The sequence below is a fragment of the Heliangelus exortis genome, chromosome 15, assembly GCF_036169615.1.
Source record: "Heliangelus exortis chromosome 15, bHelExo1.hap1, whole genome shotgun sequence".
Lineage (NCBI taxonomy): Eukaryota > Metazoa > Chordata > Aves > Apodiformes > Trochilidae > Heliangelus > Heliangelus exortis.
In genome coordinates, this window is record NC_092436.1 from 6,967,533 (window position 1) to 6,990,874 (window position 23,342).

At 40.9% G+C, this 23,342-nt stretch overlaps 2 protein-coding genes across 11 annotated transcripts; both read right to left on the reverse strand.

Moving 5' to 3' along the window:
* Positions 1 to 2,161: 2,161 nt before the first annotated feature.
* On the reverse strand, positions 2,162 to 12,045 carry LOC139803198 (T-cell immunoglobulin and mucin domain-containing protein 4-like). 5 transcript variants are annotated; one of them, XM_071759126.1, is made up of 9 exons: positions 11,901 to 12,045; positions 8,000 to 8,344; positions 6,510 to 6,863; positions 5,479 to 5,568; positions 4,502 to 4,557; positions 3,877 to 3,955; positions 3,633 to 3,767; positions 3,373 to 3,403; positions 2,162 to 2,825 (listed from the first exon to the last, which is right to left on the reverse strand). In XM_071759126.1, exons 1-9 carry the CDS (start codon positions 11,947 to 11,949, stop codon positions 2,753 to 2,755), a joined length of 1,212 nt encoding a protein of 403 aa, XP_071615227.1. In that variant the 5' UTR covers positions 11,950 to 12,045; the 3' UTR covers positions 2,162 to 2,752. The 5 variants fall into 5 exon arrangements, with proteins under 5 accessions (XP_071615227.1, XP_071615229.1, XP_071615230.1 ...); XM_071759128.1 differs by having other exon boundaries at positions 3,633 to 3,727; positions 11,901 to 11,971; XM_071759129.1 differs by lacking the exon at positions 3,633 to 3,767 and having other exon boundaries at positions 11,901 to 11,971.
* A 2,260-nt stretch (positions 12,046 to 14,305) lies between these two features.
* Positions 14,306 to 22,306, reverse strand: HAVCR2 (hepatitis A virus cellular receptor 2). 6 transcript variants are annotated; one of them, XM_071759138.1, is made up of 8 exons: positions 21,858 to 22,306; positions 20,203 to 20,547; positions 19,566 to 19,616; positions 17,958 to 18,037; positions 17,661 to 17,717; positions 16,800 to 16,914; positions 16,173 to 16,212; positions 14,306 to 14,465 (listed from the first exon to the last, which is right to left on the reverse strand). In XM_071759138.1, exons 1-8 carry the CDS (start codon positions 21,976 to 21,978, stop codon positions 14,321 to 14,323), a joined length of 954 nt encoding a protein of 317 aa, XP_071615239.1. In that variant the 5' UTR covers positions 21,979 to 22,306; the 3' UTR covers positions 14,306 to 14,320. The 6 variants fall into 6 exon arrangements, with proteins under 6 accessions (XP_071615239.1, XP_071615241.1, XP_071615242.1 ...); XM_071759139.1 differs by lacking the exon at positions 14,306 to 14,465 and adding an exon at positions 15,539 to 15,783 and having other exon boundaries at positions 21,858 to 22,301; XM_071759140.1 differs by lacking the exon at positions 19,566 to 19,616.
* Positions 22,307 to 23,342: the final 1,036 nt, after the last annotated feature.

The window sequence follows — 23,342 nt, forward strand, 5'->3', positions numbered from 1 at the left end:
TATTTTCACTTAAATAAAACCCTCCCCATATTTTCCTCCAATTGGCATTCTAAACCCAAACCTCAGCCTCAGTAATTTAGGTGAATAAAAAGACAAATAAAAATGCTAAGCAATATGTTAGACTTACAGCTTCCCAACAGCATATATGGGCTGCATTTTCACATGGCTGATCAGATCAAACTCATTTTCTTGGCTCCTATTTCTTCTACCTTTGTGCAGCTCCCCAAAGCAGAGCCTGCAGGTCCAGCCAGCACCACAGCAAATGTGCTAGAACTTTCTCCAGCAAGAGCCAGCCCTTCTCTAAAGCAGCCAATAATGCAGAGCTAATTAATAAACCCAAAAGTATTGGCCCAGCCCTGCAAAAAAATAAACCTTTTTCTCCCCCCTTTTTTTTTCTTTTAAAGGAATATATCAAAACCATTGTGGGTTTTTTTGTTTTTGTTTAATTTATTCTTTTTCCTTTTTTTTTATTACAGATTTGGGGGAGGTTTCATGGCTAGAAGCAGTTCCAGGTGCCAAGCCCCTGGGCTCAGCAGTCACTCTGTGCTGGGGTGGCAGAAGCAGGGGAACAGAGGTCTCAGCTGAGCAAACCCAACCTGAGAACATGAAGGCCACGTCCTTTGTTTGGAGAATCTCTTCAGCCTCCCAGAGTGCTTCCAGACCAGGGTGCACAGCAGTGTGATGAACCCAGGTGAAACTGAGTGGGACTCTACAGACAAATGTCCCCTGCAACCTCCTAGATTCATGTCCTGTGAGAAATTGCTGTAGAGTGAAAAAGTCTCACCACAGCCCTGAGCATGACTAAAGGGGAAGTTCAGAGCTGCCACACAATGTTTTCTTCTGATTAAACACTTTTACCACAATGTGCTTTTACTTCAAGTTGTCATTGCCCAGTGTTGCAGCAGAAGGGACTGGTGAACTCCAGGCCATGGAGATAACAAAGAGTGTTGCAGACTTGAACCTCCTCCCATACTATTCCTGCAGTTAGTGAAGACCTCAGCGTGCTCCACGGAAGCTCTGCAGTGTATCCTGTAGGTGATCCTCTAGCTTCCATGTCCCACTTCACTAATGCCCCCAGGCTGGTAACCCACTCAGCCTGCTTTTTAAAGCCTAAATCTCAACCCAGCTGAAACACAAGCAAAAGCCCCCTCTGAAAGGGTGTGATCAGTGTGGTAAAGTGATGGACTTTGCCATGATTGCTAATCTGCCTTGCAGCCACATGAAGACTGCAGTTTTCCCAGCTGAGTAAAAGACAAGGTTCGTGCTGCAGGACAATCTTTATGGCAGCACGTCAGAAAACTGGCAATGTCCAAACCATTCCCATCCTCAGGGTCCTCTAAGAATAATACATGTCTGAGCACATAAATAGCCACAGCCTGCTTGCCAGCTCTGCCGTGCCAAAGTCCTGGGAATAGGGATGGCAGGTTTTGCTGGTGGCCCTGCAGCTTTGGCAGGAGTGTGGGGACAGGCAGTTGCTGCAGAGAAGGACTGGGGACAAATTCTGTCTGTAGCAGCAGCAGCAATGTTCTCCCCCACAGCCCTTCTGTCCCACTAGAAGCAGCAGCATCTCTTTTTCACTGCTTTTAGTGTCTCCAAAGCCTTTCCATGGAGGTCATAACATTTTTGCCTATGCTTCTCAGAAATACTGATATGGCTTCACCCACCTCCCATGAGCACCTGACAGGCAGGTTTCCAAGATGTGGCTCTGCTCTCTGTTTTACCTGAAACTTCTCTGAAGGATAAATGCACAGCACTGATGGGACTGGGAACACCAATCTCATCTGTACAAAACCCAGGCAGACAGCATTATGCTATCCTGTCACTGGGTGCTGGGGCCCTAGATGAAGCACCCCAGGGCTGAAGGATGCAGGTCTGCATTGCCAAGCAGACTCCACCACAAAACCTTCTGGTTTTTGTGGGTCATTGCACCAAAAGGCAGCTCCAAACAAACATCTGGGGATCCCCCATACACACTGATGGGGGAGGCATGTATTGACAAATGAGTTTGTGAGGACAGAATAGGAAAAAGTTCCCTGAAGGGTTGTCTTCTGGGCTTTTCCCCCCTCTGGAAATGCTACAGTACTTCTTTGGAGAACTGAGACAGAAGTCATTTCAACACCTGGGGAATAACTAAATCCTGTGGCATAAAAAACACAATTGCTAGCAGTAAATTACAAAGTTTATTAATATAGTTTCCAAGGGTAATTCAGACATGCTGAATCACAAGCAGCATTTGTACTCATAAGTAATTGGCATTTTTGATTTATACTCACAGCATTCTTGTGTCCTATTTTTTTTCTTGATTACATAAAAGCAATAAAAACTGTATTTGGTGATTTATTTTAATTTTTTTTTTGGCAATTTGAAGGTAGGCAGCATTAATTCTTCCCTTTTCTGTTCCTCACAGTGTAAGTTGTACTCAAGGAAGAGCATTAGTAAAAATTAAGAAAACCAGATTCAGTTCTGTAATGTGATACATGTATGGTGCATGTATTCTGTACTATGGTATATGTAATACAGTAAGAAGGCAGGTGCCAGAAACACCTATGAATACTGCATAAAGTGCCTTCCTAAGGAAGCTTGTATATTCAATAAATTTTACTAAAGGTGGCATGGCAAAATTTGCACAAAGATTTTAAATTTTCATAGTTGAAACTTTGGGCTTTGGTTGAGGGCTCACTGCATCTCTCAAGACAGCATGAAACAGCCCCTTTTTATTTTCTATGGCATCTACAGATGATGTGGGAGCTCTTTAGAGGGAAAAAATGGTGTTTTCTCCTTCAGCTCCACTGAAAACTTTTTCGAGGCCTTCTGCTGGTCCGAGGCTGTAATGAGAAGCACAGATCATTATGGATTGAACACAAGCACATTGCTGCTTCAGAGCATCCTTTCTTATTTGTTATGTTGGCAAAATCCCCCCACTGACTGCAATGGTGCAATGCCTACTTTTTACACCAGAGAAGTATTTACCTTACTTGCATTATTTTAATGGATAGGAAAGGGCTGTTCATTATAATGACACCTGAAGGGTAATCACCATAGGGTTCAGAAAAGAGTCCCCCATTGGTCCCCAGTCTTTATCTCCCAGGTGAGGTGTGGAGTGAGGGACCATCTACCATTGAAAAATTATTGATCTTTGATAGGGGATGATTTTTCCACTAGAATGCAAATATGTGGTTCATCTAGAGCAAATCCTTTTTTCAATATAAACCAGAAGATATTAAATTAGCAGTTACACCTGCACAGGGTGACCCATCATGCTTCCAGATTTCATATCTGCCTCAAAATTGTCACCTCAGTGATCACTGAACCTTTCTGCCTCTCAGAAGAATTACATTGGAACTTCTAATAGGATATCACAAAATGGATTACCTCTTTATAACAAACTTCTTTGTGTGTTTACCTAGAAGCAAAATAATATTAATGTCACAATGGCAAACATATATACATAACTCTAGTGAACTCAAATGAGCTTAGACGCAAAGATAGCAAGTTGCACACATTCTGTGGGCTAAACAGGAAAGAAAGGATCTTATTCTGATTTAAGTTAACACCCATGACTGTCAGGAGCAATTCCAGGAATCTATGGGACTTCTTTACTATAAAGCAAGAACCAACAAGATGAACCAGACCTGCAACAAGTGACTGAACAGGTTCTTTGCACAGGCTTCCTCCTGCTGCATCCCCACCAACTCCTGCTCCCTGGTGTCCTCGTGGCGACATGGTCCTGGAGTAAGGAGAGCAACCCCCATAAAACGAACAGAGCACTGCCCAGAGGCCATGGCAGATTTACCAGAAGATTAACCAGAGATACAGAACATCTGTACTAGGCCTGAATCAGAAACACTTGATAGTTCCATGCTCAGGGATACTTACGTTTCCAAAACGAGAACAGCAATATGAAAAGAATGGACACCACTATGGAACAGGCAATGAGAATGGCATAGGTGGGAAACTGAAAGGGAAAAGCAAAAAGTTGAAAAAGCATTAAAAGCATGTTTACTTTGAATCTGTTCGTGCAGGAGTGGGTGGCTGAGACCTCTGAAATGTCTGCACTGGGCTGGAGTTTGCAATGCTTTTGTGAGCTTATCTGTACAAAGTATGTAAAATACACATTGATCATGATAAACAACATGATTTACCAGCTAAGTATTAAATCTTCTGAAGCATTTAAGCCTAACTTAATCCCACTGCATGTGAACTTGTCAATAAGATGTCTAAAGTAGGAGCTTAGATTAGAGACAGGCAAGCATATCAATGCTCTGAAGTTGCCTTTTACCTGGCCCCACCCTGAGGATGCTTCCTCTGCCTCTTACAGAGGTGTCAGAGGGATGAGGTTTTTCTGAAGTATCTAAGCCAGAGGCTTTGGCTCTGATGTATAGACAGTTCCTGAGCTTCTAAACACCATCCCTTTAGTATGAATAAATTGAAAATCGTTACCATGTCCTGCTGTTCTTCTGGCTTCTAGTTAAACACTCTTGAAATTTAGAGGAAGCTTTACCTTATCTCTTTTATCATCATGTTTCTTGGTCTTGCCATCTGAAATTGTTGAAATCCCTGAAAATAAAAGAGACTGAAATTATTTACCAGCACAGTCACCTGAAGGGCCACTGTGGTTGTCACTGCTTTAGTTTAGGAGCAGTGAACTTTCAGGCAATGAGGAGGGCAAAATCTGGCCCTGAGTGGGAGAAACAAAGCAACTTGCAACCAAAATGGAACATTTTGCTTTCTCCAGAAATTGCACATCAGGCAGTCATTGCAAAATGTTGGACTTCATAAAGGAAAGAAGAGGCTTCCCAGGGTAGCCCAGGAAGCAAGACAGTAGAAACATATTTTCTGTGAAGGAGTTTTCACTTCTGTAAGCATGACAAGATATGGTGGAGACCAGAGGTAGTAAACAAGGTACAAATCTAAGTGGCAGAGCTGCCTCAGATGAATTGTGATCAGACTTGCATGTGGTTGCAGTTATTGAAAGCTGAATTAGTACTCAAAACCACAGGAAACATCTTTACTTTCGGATACCTTACCACAGATTTAAGAAAGCTCTATGAAGATTATGTGATGTTTTTCCCCCCCCCACACCCCCTTCCGTCCAGGGGTATTCTGAATAATATGGTTCTAGTTCTCTAAGCTTTGGAAATACAGATGAAATAAATGAATGTTCAAGAACTCCTTCAACAAACTTTTCTGCTGTTATCCTATGATCCTACTCTTTTACTTTTTTTAGTGAATATAACATCATAAAAAGTTAACCTAAGCTTGGGCCTTAGCTCATCATGACCTCATGCTAAAAAGTACTGAAGTATTTCCATCTTTGGAGCACTTGATCAGCCACAGGAAGCACCCAGTGTTTAGCAGCATCTTAAAAAGAGAAGAATCACTCGGCTTTATGAATCAAAATCTCAGGTTACATCCTATGATAATTTCTTAATTTCGCTCTACATTGCACTTCTAACCTTGCAACATTACCCTGCTCACCTGCAGCTGGCAGGTCTCCCACTATGAGAGAAGTGTCAGCTCCTCTCGTTCCCTCTGCAGTTGGAAATGTACTTGGGAATTCAGTAGTCACTGAAACAAAGAAAGAGGTAATGCTCTTAAAGGTCATGGATTAGGTGGGCCTTCATAGGGCATTCAAAATTGCTTGTACAGTTCTGTATCTGCAACCAAGAGGTGAAAATCAGCACCCAAGTTTTCACATCTGCAGCTCATCCTACCCAGATAAGTGATGTACTTCACTAGCAAGGCCAGTGCTCAGCAGTTATAGCTGTTCAGCTGTGGATGATGTAATTAAGTGTTGCCAAGTTTAACTAGGGCACACAGTTATGGCTGGACAACTAGAGATGATAAAGAAAAGCTGTCCTCAGAGGTTAGAAAGAGCTTCAAGTGATAAAAGACCCAGGAAAAAAACAGCCTTGCATGCAGACATCAATCTGTAGAAAAGAAGTCATTGAAGAGGGTAAAGTGACAGCCTAGGAATTGTTATAATGGTAGCAGGTCACTGAGCAACAAAATAATAATTATAACACCAGCCTTTGTATGGGATGACAATGTAAATACTCTATTTTAAGCATGCTTTGAGTTCTCACTGACTTTATGCCTCAAGCAGAACATGCTCTAAACTTTTCTTTAGACCCTTGCAATACTTTTTCCCAAATCAAGAAAAAAAATAATACAAAGCTGCATGAATCTCTCCTGCTCCATCCCAGGTGCTGGACTTTGCATTTATTTCTGTTGCACTTTGTGATGTTTGTCACATTATTTCTCCAGCCTGTTAAGGCTCCTCTGAATGCAAGCCTGACCTTCTCTATCTTGACCATTCACCCAGATTTAGCAAAATCCACAATATTTGACCTGTCTTTCCTTAAACCTACTGAGCTATACCTATAGGCATTTGGAGAAATCTTCCCAGCTAAAACCATAAGTATCTGGAGAGTCTCTATGCAGCCAGAGTCAGGCTAACACTGATCATCTCTGTTACACAGTAAAAAGAAAATTCTGGTGCTAGTTACCGTTTGTGAGAGGGACAGAACCATCTGAGGAGAACATGGAGTCATCTTCAGTCCTCATGTCAGCTGCTTGGAAATCAGATGAAAAATCTGGGGGAACACTGGTTGACACCATGGTATCTGTAAAAGCTTTGTTTGTTGTCACAGCAAATACTGGGGGAGCAATGGTCTCCAGTGTCATTACTGCTGGAGATGTGGTGGTTGCAGATGTTGCTGAAGGGGTGGTGGTTGTCAGGAAGATACCAGTCTCTGATGTTGCTTCATAAGCAGTGGTTGCTTGGGGAGCAAAAGTTGTTTTTCTAAATTGTTTGGGGGAAACAGGAGCTTTTCTCGTGGTGGTTGTCATCACTGGAGGGGCTGCATGGAAAAAACAACCAAGAAGAAGCTAGATTAGAGCATTCACAACCAACTCTGATGAAAGCCAATCCAGAAAAGAATGAAAATTACCCAGCTGTTAAAATATTGAGAATGAAGGTTGAAGAGTCACTATTTTAAAAAGTATTTTAACCTGCAGAAAACATATCTCAGCCAGGGCTATTCTCAGATTTACAGATTCCCTTTTTATTTCATTTAGGTGGGTCTCAAACACCCCCTCTACTCGAGTGAATTGCTTCAGAAATGGAAGGGCCAGAACCTTGTGTGGTGGAACCCAAACACTTGCAAACTTTTTGATTTTACTTGTTCATAAAATGTTCATAAAAATAAAATAGACAAACGACCTTGATTTTTAGCTACAAGCCTCTGGTTAATCTTTTCAACCACTGCTTTTATATGAAGCCCATTGCCCTCAGAGAGATAGACATGGGATTGCAGTAATTCCCCCCCACTCTCCTGTTATATCACTTAAACAGGCACACAGGTTCTGTGCAGAGTCTTGTGCAAGCCATTAAAAAAAAAAATAATAAAAATAATTGTCTTTCCACATTGTGGAGATTAGACACCATCTTTTTTTCTGTGTTTTGCAATGTTTTTCAGCCTCTTCTTGACTTTGTAAAACACTTCTGTTATCCTACAGCTCAACAAAATAATATGAAGTGGGAAAAGTCCTTCAAGCCTCTGAAGAAAAATTTCTGAATACATGAATTTCTGAATTCATTCCTTATGGCATGAATCAAATTAAAGCTTTTTTGGTGTTGGAGTGAAGCCCAAATGAAACACTGAATTTCACACCAAGAGTTCTTCCAATAGTAAATCCCTTTTTTAAGTCCATCATCTTTTAAAACCTATGTAGCTACAAAATGGAAAATTAAATATTTCATTTGGAAGCAAAAAAAAAAAAAAAAAAAAAAAAAAGCCACTGTTTTCTCATCAAAACTGCTCACTGAATGCAGTTCCAATTGGCAATTTGTTGCAGACCTCACTTGAAAACTGTAATTTAGGACAAACACTTTTTGCCAAAGCAAACAAAAAGTACACATGAAATCCAATTTTAAGCCCATACCCAGTGGGAAGATTCTCCCTCCTGGCTGGATCACAAGAGCCTGAAAACTCACCTCTGGCCACCACCAGCTGGATGTTCTGCTTGATGTCGTTGAACCAGCCTGGGATCTCTACACGGCAGCAGTATGTACCTGCATCTTCTGCTGTCACTTTCTCAATTCTGAGAGACACATCTCCATAGGAAATATAACCCCTGAGGTTGTATCTCTGAGATACCCTGAACGTCACCCTGTTCCCGGTGGTGTGCAAAATTTTGTCCTTGCACTTTGAATTTGGGCACGGGCCTCTGCCCCAGCACATATCGGAGATGTCCTTTTTCTGTGCCACCTGGTAGAAGCAAGGCAGCTGAACAGGTTGCCCTATTACTCCTCTGACAACAGTTTCAGAAGCAGCGTGGGCTGTCAAGGAAGAAGAAAGAAAGAAAGATGAGTGTTGGCAGTCTCTGCTGCACTACTCCACCTATGCAACAAAAGGGGGCAGGAAATGAAACGCTCCTGTCCAGAGCCAGGCCACATGCCCTGAGCCTTCTCCAGTGGCCTGGAGGAGCCAATAATCCTGGGCAACATCCAGGAGCTCACAGGCTTTGGCTTGCTGCTGCTCCAGACCCAGCCAGCTGCTTGTGAAACACATTGCTCACATCAAATGTGGTGAGCAAAGCTGAGGGCTGCTGCTGGCAGCCCAAGTGCAGACTGGGCCCATGCAAATAGAATTTGGGGACTCTACTCTCATCTCCTCTCCTACAAGACAGTTTGAAAGTTGTTCAGAAACCTGGTGTGAAATACATCTGCTTTTCTCAGTTCACCAGCATCTCCTTTAAAAAGGGAAATATGTTCGTAGCTTGCTTTCACTGACAGTCTCAATAGCAAGGTCCAAAATACCTATTCATGTGTGAAATTAGGCCTAATTAAGCTGGCAGAAGAGTGGGATTTGTCAATAGGAACGTTTTCTCAGAAACTGCACTGCTTTTCCCATTTCTGAGCAAGTCCTGCCAGCTCTCCTGCTTACCTTTCAGAGCACTGTGTACATACAAGCTTAAACTGCAAGCCTTATGCTGATGGTAAAAAGAGCACAGGCATGCTCTGTGTTTCTACTCTTAACAAGGAGCTGTACTTGGTGTTTACAGCTACCTTAGCATCTGTTTTCAAACTTTGTTACATACTGTTTCCTCTTAAACATCCATGCAATTCCCAGATTGTACTAACAGGGACAACACCTAAGAGGTTCCCATATAGGAACAAATATTTTGTGGATTACATTCAAACAGTCTGTGTCAGTCCTTCTATCTTGTTTTCCTTTTCCCCTAGGTTATCATTTACATGTGGTGAAACCAGAAATGAGGGACCCTAGAAGCATCTGATCTGTTCATCTGCTGCAGCAAGAGGATCATCCCACAGATCTTATGGCCAGCTTGTCTACCTCAAAGAGGACTTACAGCAGTTGCTGCTATTATCTCCATCTTTGGCCCTGATTTGCCAAAAATTTCCATTTTGCCAGCTGTTTGAATACCTTTTCTTTTTGGCATGACTCTTAGACAGCAAACAGATGCTTCCAACTGTGTCCATGTCTCTCTTGTTTTGTCTTTAATGGGCTATTCCCCAGGTGAGGTTTTAGCCTGTGGCTGGCTGCCTCATGACTTGTTATTGGGATGACATTTCAGCTTCATTATTTCTTATCCTATTGGCAAGATAAGCCAGCTTGTTCAGGTTTCCACAGCTCCCAGTGCTAGAAGAGCAGAGGCAGGCAAAACAACATGCAATATGGTGTGAAGGGCAGAAAGATTTGCAGGGACATGATGGTAGGATCTGCCAAAAAAATGAATTTCTGAATACAGGATAAGTCTTTGCAAGATGGCTGCTTGTCTTAGTCCTTAGAAAGGGTAGGTTCATTTGCCTTATTACAGCAAAAACAGAGAAAACAACCTTTTTTGTGATGACAGAACAGAACTGTTGATCTTGAAAGTATGCCTAGGGAAGCAGGGGGCTAGCAGGTCAGCATAAATTTTCAAGTCACTTGTTAAACCAAGACCAGTTTGAACCATTGCAGGAGTTAAGGTCACTGATGTTCAAGGAAAAATCACCTTATCTTCTGTTCTTACTTCATCCCACTCCTGCAGGGCACAAGAGTAGCTTCATTAAGCAATTCATTAACAAAGGAAAATTTGCCTGCTCTTCTTTTTGAAAGAAGCGGTGCCTCGAGCTTATTAAATAAATAGATAAAAAGAAGAGGAAAGTCACAAGGCACCAGTGTCTCCAGTGGAGTTTCCCACCAGTATTGGTGTTAGAAAGTTACAAGTTTTGCAGTTTCAAATCCTCTTTTAATTTATGTGAAGCTAATGTTAACATCTTCCTGCACTGCAGGTTGGTATGGAAAGCTTCAGTATCACAGCAGCCTTTGGCAGGGATTCTGAGGCATCCAGATTTAACCCAGGGCATGCTGAGCACCAGCTATGCCTGGGAGGTCCCACTGGAGCCAGTGACATTTGCCTCTCATAATCCAAATGAGAAATGGACTCCAGATGTGAAATATATAATTCAAAATAGAAAGGGGCATTCATAATTGTTCAGATCATTCACAGATTTATATATAGTCTTTGTTGAACCAACCCTCAGTGTTTCTTGATTATGTCTGGAATAACCTTCCTTCTTTGAGGAGGGGACATGTCATATTTTCCCTATCAACCTTTTTTTTCTTTCTTTCTTTCTTCATGAAGCTTCTCTAATGATGAAATTGCAAAGAAATAGGCTGATAAACAGAGAAAACCTGTTTAACTGCCCACTCTGCTGGTTTCCTGAGTCTCAGGACTACCCAGTCTCAGCACTGAGCCAAGTGAAAGAGAAGGTAATTCTCACCCCTCTGTAGCTCTGCATGTAAGGAAGTTTTTGAAAATAAAAGCAAATAGAAGCAAGTACCCCCAATTTATTTTGAGGCTGAAGATACAGCAAGGAAAGAGCCCTCCTATTTCTTCTGCTGGGACTGACAAAAGACAAAAAAAATATATGGAAATCCCTGGGTACAGCAAAGTGCTGATGAAACTCCTCTTATACAACAGACACTGGAAATGGTACTTTGCCTTAATAAGGCACAGATCACGTCTTGCCCCTCAATGTACCCCCTCTGCTAACCAAATTATTTTACTACTTTTCAGATCAATTTAAGAACATCACAGTTGCTTTAATGTTATACATAATATTTCATCCTGGCAGAGGTCAGCCAATTAGCATTTAGTAATCTGAAACAGAATTTCCCAAAATACTCAAGTGATTTAGAAGCCCAATTCCTATTAGGAGCTCGTGCCCCAGTGGGTGAACTCATATTCCTGACCCATCTTAGGTGACTTTTGAAACAGCATTGCTGATGCCTAAATGCACATGCAGAAATGCAGCCAACACTGACCATGCTTGTGAGACCCAGACTTCCAAATTAGTCTTTGACTTTTGTCTTTTTTTTAGGATTCAGATTTTAGATGAGTGAACTGAGCACTTGGCAGTAAAAGGAGCAAAATCTCCAGACATGCTTTCCCATATTCAATTTACAGCAACAGACAGCCCTCAGAGTTTCAGAAAATCCTTTCTTTATCATGTATATACATTCATTACTGTTTAATATTTCAGTTCCTAAGTTTGGGCTCTGTATGCAGTTTAGAATTGTGGAGAGACAGATGAAGAAGCAAAGCCAGCAGAAAACATTTAACAGTAGTAAAGAAATCAGTTAATTTGTGGGGACAAGGGAACTAATCAAGCCCATACAGTGAGCAAGCTCAAACATTATTTAAAGGAAAAAAAAAAAAAAAAAAAGTTCTCAATCAGTATTAGCTCAGTAAGTTAAGAAAACTTCTGAATTTTTTTAAAACAGTGACTTTTCCTGTTTTGTTTTCACAAAACAAGTGTCACTGCTTATAATTTTACAAAATTTTTGTTTTCTGGGCAAGCACATAAAAAGCAGGTGAAGACTCACCTATAAAGATGTGTATAATAATCCAGTGAAACAGCACAAAATGCAACATTTTAGCTGCTGGAGGCTCCAGGGCAATGAGTGGAAGGAGGCAAAACTAGATCTTATAGTTTCCAGAGATGCTGAGTGAGCCCCACTAAACTCTCATTTCTCCATTTCCAGATTTTACATACTGCAACTGCTTCTTCCCAATGCTTCCGGAGAGAAGCAAGCCAAAAGAGGTGATTTTCCTGCTGCACTCAGCATTGCTGTGGCCTCAGTTTGAGTATGAAAGTTTGCAGTTCTAGGCCCCAGAATTTAGGAAGGACGTTGATGCACTTGAAAGGATCCAGAGGCAGCCAGCAAAGCTGGTGAAAGGGCTGATGAGGAGCAGCCCAGGACTTTGGGTTTGGAGGAGAGGAGTTTAAGGGGCAACCTCATTGCTTTCCACAGCTTCCAGAGGAGGGGAAGTAGAGAGGGAGGCACTGAGCTCTTTTCCCAGGTCTTCAGTGACAAGACACAAGGGAACGGTTCACACTTGCACCAGGAGAGTTCACCAATGTAGCCAATTTATGCTGCTGTAGCCAGTTTAGTGGCAGATTCAAGCAGCAGAGAAATATTCTGAGTTTGTTCTGAACCCAAGTGACACCACAGCACTGCTCTATGTGTTCACAGGCTTCAGTGGAGCATAAACAGCAGTCAGTCAGATAACAACACATCAGTGTCCTTTTGTCAACAATATAAGGCAGATTAATCAGTAATTGGTAATATTTTCTATATTGTGCCAGGTGCAGGTTGTATAATGCCAAGTATGCACAGTGTAGACTGTGCCCAAAGTCCTGGAGACTTTTGCCCTGAAATTATGCCAGTTTCTCCTTTGTCTCCCATCACTTACTATCAAGCAGCAACTGCAAGCTGATGCCCAGCTGATGCCAGCACAGGAAGAGGCTGAATCTGACCTAGGGCACAATTTGGGTCTTTATCCAGCTACCAGTTTCCATGAAGCTTGCCAAAACAGAATGGATGAGTATGTTGCAGGTTACCATTGAAGAAAGATGATGAATACAACATTTTTAAGCTTTGTTTCTTTAGCAAGACTGGGCTAACTGCAGCAGAGTGCATTCTAAAAGGCCATCAAAAATCCAGGTGTGCTGGAAAAAGCCAGAAATTAATCCCTTGTTTTCTGCTTCTCTACTGCTATCTAGTGGCTTCCTGCAGGAAGGAAAGGAAAAGCAGAGAGCTCTCAAAAAACCAGTTTGCAGCTCATCAGCCTTATCACACTCAATGTGCTGCCAGTTTGGGTGCAGCTGGATAATCTCTTATATGTTAACGGGTTCTAAATGCCACCTGCACATCTCTGGGGCTTATTTTGAAATGCCTTCATCAAGATCCACTGACATGAATGGAAGTAATGAAAAAGCAGAGGGAGCTTCTGCCTGCATGTATCTGTCTGGATTATGCTGCATATCCAAGGTGAAGTTCTTGCTCTGCACAACTTCTGCAGAGTCTGTTTATCAAGTTAACTGCAGAGAAGAGAATTTTTAATCAAAAGAACTTAGAATCAAGTAATTTTGGAAACTCCAAATCTGCCTGGCTCCAATTCCAGTAGAGATTGACTTAGTAAAAGTTGCAGATAGCAGAAATTCCTGAAGATATTATCTGAGATCTAGTTCAGAGAGATCAGACTTCCTCCAGCTGAAGTCATGGGCCGCAGCCCACTGCAGTGACACAGCCAGACAGAAGGAAAGCAAAGGCTGCAGTGGGGGCAATAACTTTACTTCAGTATTTGCTACTAATAGTTAAATACAAAAATACAGTCTTGAAACCAGCAGGTTCTTTATAGTTTTGGTTCCTTCTTACACAAAGCAAGATGTGACACAAAGAAAATGGCAGAGCTGCTTCCTCCATCACTTTTCCTGGCTCAGAATCATCTAATATCTATGCTCCCACACTGATGATCTTTTCTGTCAACTGCAAATTCACCTTCATATTTTCAACCTCTCAGGCTTGCTGCAACAGCCAGCCCCAAGATAACACACAGTGTAAATGGAAATAAAAAGCACACCTGGGGTGTGTCAACTTAAGGTGACAGACAGGGTCATCTATCCCAAATTGCTTTCCATTTCTTCCTTATGCAATAGGATAAGACTTCCTTCCTTCCTGAGCCTTTGCAAGCATGCTCACCTACAGGATCTCACATGAGCCAGGCTTTTTAGGACTCCTGGGGAAAATCTCTCTCTTCCCAGCTAGCTCAAGGATTCCCATCTCTACCAGGTAGGGGATGGATGGGTAACTGCTCCACTGACCCCAGTTGCCCTTAAGGCACAACCAGACTGTAGCCCCAAGTGTCTCAGCTGTTAACATAAATAGCTACTGATTTTATTACTGTTCCTCTATGCCTATCCATATATCTATCCAATACCTTAAAAAATAAGGAACCTCCTCTATGGATAAGGAACTCGATGGCAGAAAATCTGCAGTAAACCTTCCCCATGGCAGCAATGTCTGCTTTGGGTATTCATTGTTGTTGCTTCAGGGCACTGATCAGTCTCTCCTGCCTGTAGTATTCTTTCAGGAAGTCCATGGCCTCTGTTTAAAAATGTGTTCTTAAAAACAATTGAAAGTCTAATTCGTAGACACATGGCTATGTCTGTTGCTTAACAATTAATAAAGTGCTGGCTCATCCTCAGGGGGCTGCCTCCATTTATTTATTTTAAATAAACCAAATTCAGTGCTTCAGAGAATAAAAGGACAAAATCATGTCTAACTGAGGAATAATGGAGGAAAGGCAGTAGGCTGTAGATACTCCCCATTTATGAGCTAAAAACCATCAACCAACTCCAGCATAAGTCATGAGTTGTTTTTTTTTTTATTTATTTAAAGGGGTATAAAGGCTTGGTCAGCTTTCAGCAAGTATCTGTGTAATGCCCATGACTTCTCCATGAGCTAAGAAAAGTAAGAATTTAATTAATTTTACACAGTAGCTATTTTCTGTTCAGTTGTTTTAGAAACTTGGAAGTGAGACCTATCCTGAGAACTTCCCAGGGCATGGGCGGGCCCAAGGAGAGAGCCTCAGAAAAAGCTACATATTTTGCAAAGGGAAACACATTTAGTCATAGTTCTCTGAAAACAAGCAGTGAACATTCTGCACATTGATGTACTGATCCTGTAAGGTCCAAGGACATACATGAGCAGATAGAGCACCAATAGTTCCTCCAGGTTAAACTGTAGATGGGCAGGAATTAGTACATTTTCTTACTGATCTATTACCAGGACTGGCTTATACTTGACTTTTATGAATTTAACTAAATGTGCTTTGAAATACTAAGCCACCAAGTTTTTCCATGTGTCATCTTTGTCATGGCACTTACGAGATAGTTTCTGCCCTCTGATGGCATGGACTCTTTGCAGCTGACAGATACAAAACACAGTGAAGACAAACTTTTTTTAAAAGTGTGTGGTTTTCCTCTTGTGACTCAATAGCCAGTCTGGGACTTCCTTTTTTTTTTTTTTTTTTTCAGAAAAGGAACAGAGAATTTGAACCAGATAATTTGAACCAGATAATAAATATAATGGTACTGTTCCCTAGGGTTTGTCAAGTGGATTCGGGAAGTTTCTATTCAAGACAGCAGGGTTTTTGTTTCTGGAACAGGCTGATAAAGTTTTAATTAGAAGTGTAGCTTTTATTTTTTGTATTAGAATGTTATGAATAATGCTTCAGTAGTCCAGTCATGTTTAGCTGCTGAGCCAACAGAACATTTTGCAAACTATTTAACGTCCCAACGATGACAAAGGCAAGCATGCATATAGTCCTTAGTGTATTATATAAATGTTTTCTTCTGCATGGATCTCATCTGGCAGGGCACTATGGTCCCCTGTACCTTCTGGCCTCCAAAATGCAATGAAACTGCTCAAAAGAGTAAAAAAATGCTGTTAAATAAAAACCAGACAACAAAAATCACAGAAAAGCAGATAGTTAAATCAACCACCTCACTGAAAAAATTATAAAATAAAGAACCAGTTATTTAAACATGAGTAATAATGGATCATTTTTCCACTTATGGCACAACCTACACTTCGAAGTCTTAATGCTCCCTAAAGCAACGAACTGACAGCTATACACATTTTTGCCTACTATTTAATGAGAAGCAGCAAAATTTATGAATTTTTTTCAATGTTCCCCATTAAAAAAAAAAGAAAGTTAAGGTAGACAGTGGAAGGGTTAAGCATACTGACATCATTTTCCTCCTGCAACCTATTTTGCCCAATTAGCTGAAGTGGAAACAAAATACTTACTTTGCAGGGTTACCCATCTTCTTCTTATTGTGTAAAGATCCTAAGGATTATCCAGAATGAAAGTAAAGAAAATTAGAAAGAAAACAATTTTCTTTAAACCATCACAAGCAAGTAAATTAGCAGATAAAACCAAACCAAACCAAAACAAAAAAGCTTAGGAAACTAAATAAGGGAAGTACAACCATATTTTTTTGCTATAGGAAATCCCCATTCTTTTCGTGAGATCCAGTGGCTTGGTCTGACCAGAACCTCAATGGAGAAAGGGTGGCACATAGAAAAATATTAGATACAGTCAGTGTGAAACTGGTGCCCCTTCCATTGGGGAGGACTGGAACAACATGGCAACTGAAGAACGAGTAGGAAGAAATAAGTGGGGTAGGGGAGATGGGCTTATATCATGCATCTCCTCACCAGACTGGTTGCCAAAGGGTCTGAGACATAAAATGCCAAGACTCCAGTGGCACCTTGCCCTTCTGTGCCCTAGGGGCTAAGGGGGAGAGCTGAGCAAGCAACCACAGAGTAAAGCCACCCAGAGACCTTCCTGAAGCAGAAGCCATGTCATCTGCTACAGCTGTGATTAGACATACCTGAGCCATCCTTGAATAATCACTTGTGAAAAGTACTTACTTCTAGTGAGGAACAGAGCCAAAATAAGGATGGCTAGAAGTCCCCCACATAAACCACTCCCAATGTACAGCCAGTTTTCTGAATACTGCTGACTGGAAAGTGATACAGACATGTTCTGTCAAAGACAAAATAAATGAGTATTAGTGGCAGTAAGAGCAAAAAGCCTATACTGTATCCAAAGGGCATTTGTGTATTATGCAACCTTGGAGAAAAAGTAAACCTGGAGAGCAGGAGTCTAATTTGAGACACAGGACTAGTTTCAAGCAGCACCATTGCAGCAGATGTGTGAATCATGCTGTTAAACTCTATATTTCTTGAGATAGTGAAAGAACCTGAAGATACGACAAAATCCATTTGTTCAGGTTTAGTACTATTTGGCGAATATTTTATTTATTTTTCATGATTCAAATATCTCCAGGTGTCATATTCATACACACACCTTTTGTCAGTTTATTCAGTAGCTTTAAGTAAATATATAAGTAAATATGCATCCTCCTTGCATTAGTCTTTATTCAGGCAAAACTTCTTCCTGAAGCCAGCTGGTTAGATATCTATCCTCTCATTATGAACTCAGGCCTCAGAAGATGCTGGAGTGCAGTGTGGTCCCTGACTTTCAATCTGCACATGCACCACTATGAATGCCCACATCACATACTGCCTTGTTGTACATCACAGCAGGCCTTCCCAAAGGCCAGCTTGGCTGTCTTCTGTTCCTGATAAAATCTGGGTGACATTACTGCCTGTCACCCTGCAGTATGTGCTGCAGGACAAGCACAGAGCTGCTGTTTGAACCCCACTGCATAGGGACTGCAGGTCTGTTGTGCTGGTCCCATTTCCACTCTTCCCCATACCCAGCCATACCTGCAGGTTTGAGGTTACATCCAAGCAATCTGAGGTGCTTGAGCAGGGACCAGAGGTCTGAAAAGCAATACAGATGTTGCTAAAGCTCTTTCTACATTAATAGGAAATACTTCATGCATGCAGTTTTCCCCCCCCTTTAATAAGCACATAAGCATTCCTTCAAAAGCACTAAACACAGATTACCAAAAAAAATTCTTTTGCAGCCAATCTAAAACAGTTCAATTGAACTGTAGGAATGACCCACTAACCTCTTCTGTCTATCCAGTTTGTCTAGATATGCACAACAGAGATGCTTACAGTGTGAGGAGCTTCTGAAGCAGAAATCAATGGCCATGTTCTTGTGATGGTAAAGGTTGATTTGCTGGTGTTCCCAGGAGCTGAGCAAAAGCAAGACAAATACATCACTTGTACAGAAAACCATTCTTCCTTGACAGAGAGAAATTTGTACTACTGGTTTGGGACCACTGAACTGAAGTATCTGTTAGGAGTCTCAGGTCTGCATATCATAAAGAGGTTGATGCCTTCAGAGGGCAGCACAAAACTCTGAATATTGGAGCCTCTACTGCTGTTTTCAGAGCTTTGAATTCTCTCCAGGAAACACTTAGCTCTCCATTATCTCAGAGGGCCTAGAAGGAAGCAGGTACCAAGGTAGGCATCTAGTTTTGGAGCCAAGAAGAGGCAAGGGATGCCTAAAACAAACTTAGGTTTTCTGATGAAAATTGATCAAGGCTGGATCAGAGCCTTGAAAGAGCAAGTGGTGCTGAGTTGGAAAAAGTAAGTGGTGCTTCAAACAGACAACTATATAATAAACAGACTGACCAAGGTGTGATATGCTTGCCTAAGGACCTACAGCATGTTCTGAGGTAATTTCCCAGAGCAAAGCTGTTTGCAATATTGCAATTCAGAGATACAAATTTATGTCTCCTGTATAATTTATCTCAGTTTCTCAATGTGTTGCCAGAGGATATACAACCCTCCTGAAAACAAGATATTTTCACATCATGACAAGCCCACCTGGGTCCTCTGATGTTTCAACTTTCTACCTTTATTCCAGAAGCTTTATTTTGTTGAGGACAGGATCATCTACCTCACTGTTCACTTTCACAAGAAATTCTGGAGTGTTCCTACATCAGGGGCACATGGGCACCTGCCTTTTCCAGTCTCCCTCTCTGTGACCATACACATACTAACTTCTATTTTGAAAACAAAAAAATTGTTCCACCAACAACTCAGGAATATGTCACAGGGTTAATAAATCTGTGAGTTCTAAGACTGGGAGCTATGTTATTTGCCATTAGAACAGAAACAGTTTGAGAAAGTTTTCACTTCTTCTTTCACTTCTTTCAAAAAGGAAGTGCAACTGTTGTAATAATTTAGAGTTGCTTAGCTGGAAACTCTGAGGTGGAGGGTTATTATACTATGAGATCTCTTACTGGAAAATAAAGCTGTCTGTTTCAGAATTAAAAAGATGCAGATGAGGGGGTAGACAGCAGAAGTCCATAAACTTATGACCAAAATGGAGAAACAGAGTGAGAAGCAGCCATTCATTGTTGCACTGCAATCATAGTTTCACATTATTATATATGCATAGGCTACAGAGAATGTGGACAGCCTCCAAGACATATTATAGAACCCTTTAGGGCTGTATCACAAAACTACCACCTATTTCTACAATCCTCCTTAATCATCTGATCTCAATCATCACATGTACCTTTTCCCTCTGTTGGACTCTATATAATGTCAGGCAGAATTCATATACAAATTCTGATCTCTGGTTCTGTGGTAACGTTTAGTAAATTTTATCCAAAACATTTCTATCATCTGTAATTTTGTTTTCTTGCTATGATCCCCATTTGCACTATAGCTTATATATGCTACTGAGATGAATACTTAAATAAAAGTTACCTGAGGTCTGTTCAGAGGTGTAAGTGTGAGGACTTGCAGTAGAGATCCTAGCTGATGTTAAAACAAAACCAGCATACATTATAATTAACCTTAGCATGCACTCATGTAGAGAAAAAAGAGAAAATATTTCTATAAAAAAATATTTGCTAGCACCAGCTGCACATCTGTCAGCCACTTGTTCCATATATTATTATGCGTTTTACAAACTTGAGAAAAACTAAAAATCAAAGTAAGTTGATTAAGAAATTGTCTATACTTGTTTTGTGCCCCTGGGCTTTACAAGCAGAGAAAAGAATCACTGTTTTCTATAAAAGTGCATAAGTATAATACTTTGGGTAAACTGAGTACCCAAGTTGCCCTTTCTCTTATATTCTTCAAGTAGTGCTTCCAGCAAAACTCAGTAGTGCTATGCAACTCGTAACACAGCCCTACATCCTGTTTTTAATTGCAGTGAGTGTGCTAGGGCTGAAATGCCAAGCACAGCTTAATGTAAACATCAAAAGAGCAGATCTGCAAAGTTCTGAAGATCAGCCTTGCAGATAATTACAGAAACAATTTCTACCACAAGCTTTGAATCCAGCCTCACCAGCAGATTTACCACAATAGTACTGACACAAGAGAGTACCTCTGCACTCACCTTTCTCTATGACAACCTCGTGATTACTTGTCTGATCATTGAACCACCCCCAGATCTCCACACGGCAGCAGTAAATCCCGCTGTCTGCTTCCTGGGCATTCACGATCGTGAGGGACACGTCACCCCTCAGCAGGTCCCCTTTCAACATATACCTGCTGTTGTGCTGCTCTGTCACCTTCCAGCCATCTGTCCAGATAATGGTCTGATAACATTTAGAAACAGGGCAGCTGCCACGACCCCAGCACATTGATGTGATGTCTTGTTTAACCTTAACACTGTAAGAGCACGGCACAGTGATATTCTGACCAACCTCTCCCTTCACATGGGATCCCAAAACAGTGGGGCCTGTGGACAAAAAGATAAATGTAGTTGCTGAATGGTTGTACCCAAGAAGAAGCTTCTCATGCCACTTGAATGCCCCAGTATCTCCCTTCTCACAAACACCACCAGACATTGCTGGATTGGGTCTTCCACTAATAGATTGCAATCCCACCAGGACTGATGCAGTGAAAGAGAATGATCAGGCCAGTGATTTCTTCAGAATGTGTCTCTACACGGAGAAAGAAGAAACACACTTTTTACATACAGCCTCTCCTACCAGGCAGAGGTAAACAGAGAGCAGAATTGGCACCTGCAGAGCTCTGTGGCTTCTCTTTAGCCAAATCCAATCTGCTAATTCTTTTATTTTTTATTCCTTAGTTAAGATTTAATCTGAGCCAAACACAGGGGAGCAGCAAGACATTATGGGAAACTCTTTCTCCCTTTTCATTAAAAGCTACTAAAAAGTTTTTAGCAGAATGATGACTACTCAACATTTCCTTTTTTCTTGTGTAAGGATAGATTTCACCTGTCCCCATCAGAAGAGATTTTTCAGAGCTTTTCTAATAAATTTTATACTCTCTCTTTTCCCCGTTTTATTTTCTTCCCTCATTGTTACACAGTTTCTAACTTGTTTGGTTCCTGTTAAAGGTAATTTTTCACACTTCCAGAAGGCTGTGCCACATTATTCAAGACCTAGCAGCCAGTAGCCCACTCGTCACAGTGAGATGGTTTCTTTTTCTCTATTTAGATCATTCTGGTGAATATTCCCTTTAGGAGGGTTTTAATAAAAACCATGCTAATTACCAGCCAAAATAATTTGTGCTCTGGTCATCCAGACATACCCATCTGTAACCACCTTCTTCTAAAGGGTTTCACAGTGGGGCTCCTGAGGTACATGTTCTGTCTCTTTGTACTTCAAAGAAAACTGTTTGCTATATACTTAACACGACACATTTCTTACCAAATTCAGTAACATGAGATCACATGTGTAAATATTTGAATTTGTCTCTCTGAAACAAATAACAGCTAACAAATTATCTCTATTTAAAGTCTGCTCAGATCATTCACTAATTAAGCAAGCTGACAGCCCAAGAGGCAGTCTCTTTTAAACATCATACCCTAGACATTATTTTGTTTCACCAAGGAATAAGCCCATAAGGCAACTATTGAGCCACTGTGATAAAGTTCTATTCATAAAATAAAACTGCAGTTCCTGTGCCATGTGGCAACTCTTCCCCTTGTAACAAAAATAACTCTCTTCCCCCTCCTCAGAAACAGTGATGGATTTTACCACCATACACCTCCAACCATACATTTATGCCCACTTAAGTTACCTGTACACAAGAGCAGAAGAATCCAGTTCATGGAGAAATAAGATGACATTGTGGCTGAGGATGAGCAGCAACACTCCTGTTCACCCTTCGGGCCACCCCATTCAATAAAACTTTTCTTCATTAACTTCTGGTTTTACTCCTTAGTACGTCATCTCCAGACACAGCCCAGAATATCCTTTGGTCTAGCCCAGACTGCTTTTCCTGTGGTTTATTCTGCTAATCTCTAACACTACCAGGCTGCTGGTAGTGTGCACAGTTCATAGTCTTGATGAGTATGGTTTGACTAAGAGAGGATAAAATACTTCACAGCACTTCAGAAGTCTACTTCTCATTTTTTTTTCCATATCTGCTTGATTACAGTAAATGAAAACTGTTGTCAGCACCACTGAGCTGACAAAACTATTTGTAAACCATTGCCCCGTACTGTATCCCACACTTTTTTTGCCATAGTAGGTAGATTTTTATAGATTGCACAGGATATGTAACCAAAAGTGGAAAAAAAGAAATGACTTGGCAAACTTACAGATTCCTAGAAGAACTAATCAAGAATTTAATCAAAAGTTTCTGGCTCCAGTACTTAGAAGCAACTCAGAGAATCTTTAGGCAAATGCTACTTTCTTTATAGGTTATAACTTGGTAGTTTTGGAAAGTTGCCACTGTTACACAGTTGTAGCCTAACAGAGCTGCAGCCTTCCATCATTTGACTCTTAAAAATTCTGTCTACATCTGAGCTTTTGCAATATAAAGGAACACACATAATATTAGTTACTTTAGAAGTAGTGTGGAAATTACACTGTCCCTTCGTTCTTCTTGAGGACATTGTGTCTTTTCATATTGTTCAGAACTGCAGCTGTGACCAAGCATATTTGATTTAGGGCCAACAAACATTCTTTGTTTCAGTTAATTTTTTAAATATAATTAATTAAATTTAATTTTTTAAATTTATTTTTTGTACTGAACTCACCCCTACCACCCAACAGCTAAGGGATTTTATCTATTTAACCACAGAACACCAGAACTATCAAATGAAACAGACATAGACTATTAAACCACAACAAAAAACAGTTTGTACCAGTTCCCTCACCCATGAAATTTACCTGGCTTCTAGCTGCTCTACATAGTTCAGAAAAAATACATATTGTGGTATTACATGGCAAAAAGATGGAAATAAGATTTCTTCAACAGGAGGGGCAGGGTAAAGAAGCCAGTTCACTGCAAAATTCCTCTTTTGCTATTGCTATGGGGGCTGATCCAATACAAATGTTCTTTAAACGTTCTTTATAATGGCCTCTACTTGATGGAGTACTTGGAGAATCTCTCAAAGATAAAAGTTCTCAATTGGCATAATGGTTAATTGTCCATTGAGACCCTTCTTGAGAAAATGGTTCAGCTGTGCACAAAGCCCACCTAAAAGGCAAATACAAAATATCTGCACTGCAAAATTATTCACTTCATGCAGATATATTAACTATGCAGGAAATGGAA

Bases quoted from the DNA above. Each gene is read 5' to 3' on its own strand.
- LOC139803198 (XM_071759126.1), bottom strand. From the start codon at position 11,949: ATGTTGCATTTTGTGCTGTTTCACTGGATTATTATACACATCTTTATA. The intron at 4,558-5,478 runs GTGAGCAGGGTA...TTTTATTTTCAG, and splicing joins GGGAGACCTGCCAGCTGCAG to GGATTTCAACAATTTCAGAT. The intron at 2,826-3,372 runs GTAATCCATTTT...TTCTCATTACAG, and splicing joins AAGAAGTTTGTTATAAAGAG to CCTCGGACCAGCAGAAGGCC.
- HAVCR2 (XM_071759138.1), bottom strand. From the start codon at position 21,978: ATGAAGAAAAGTTTTATTGAATGGGGTGGCCCGAAGGGTGAACAGGAG. The intron at 20,548-21,857 runs GTAACTTAAGTG...TTTTGTCCACAG, and splicing joins TCTTCTGCTCTTGTGTACAG to GCCCCACTGTTTTGGGATCC. The intron at 17,718-17,957 runs GTAAGCATCTCT...ATTGCTTTTCAG, and splicing joins CTTCAGAAGCTCCTCACACT to ACCTCTGGTCCCTGCTCAAG.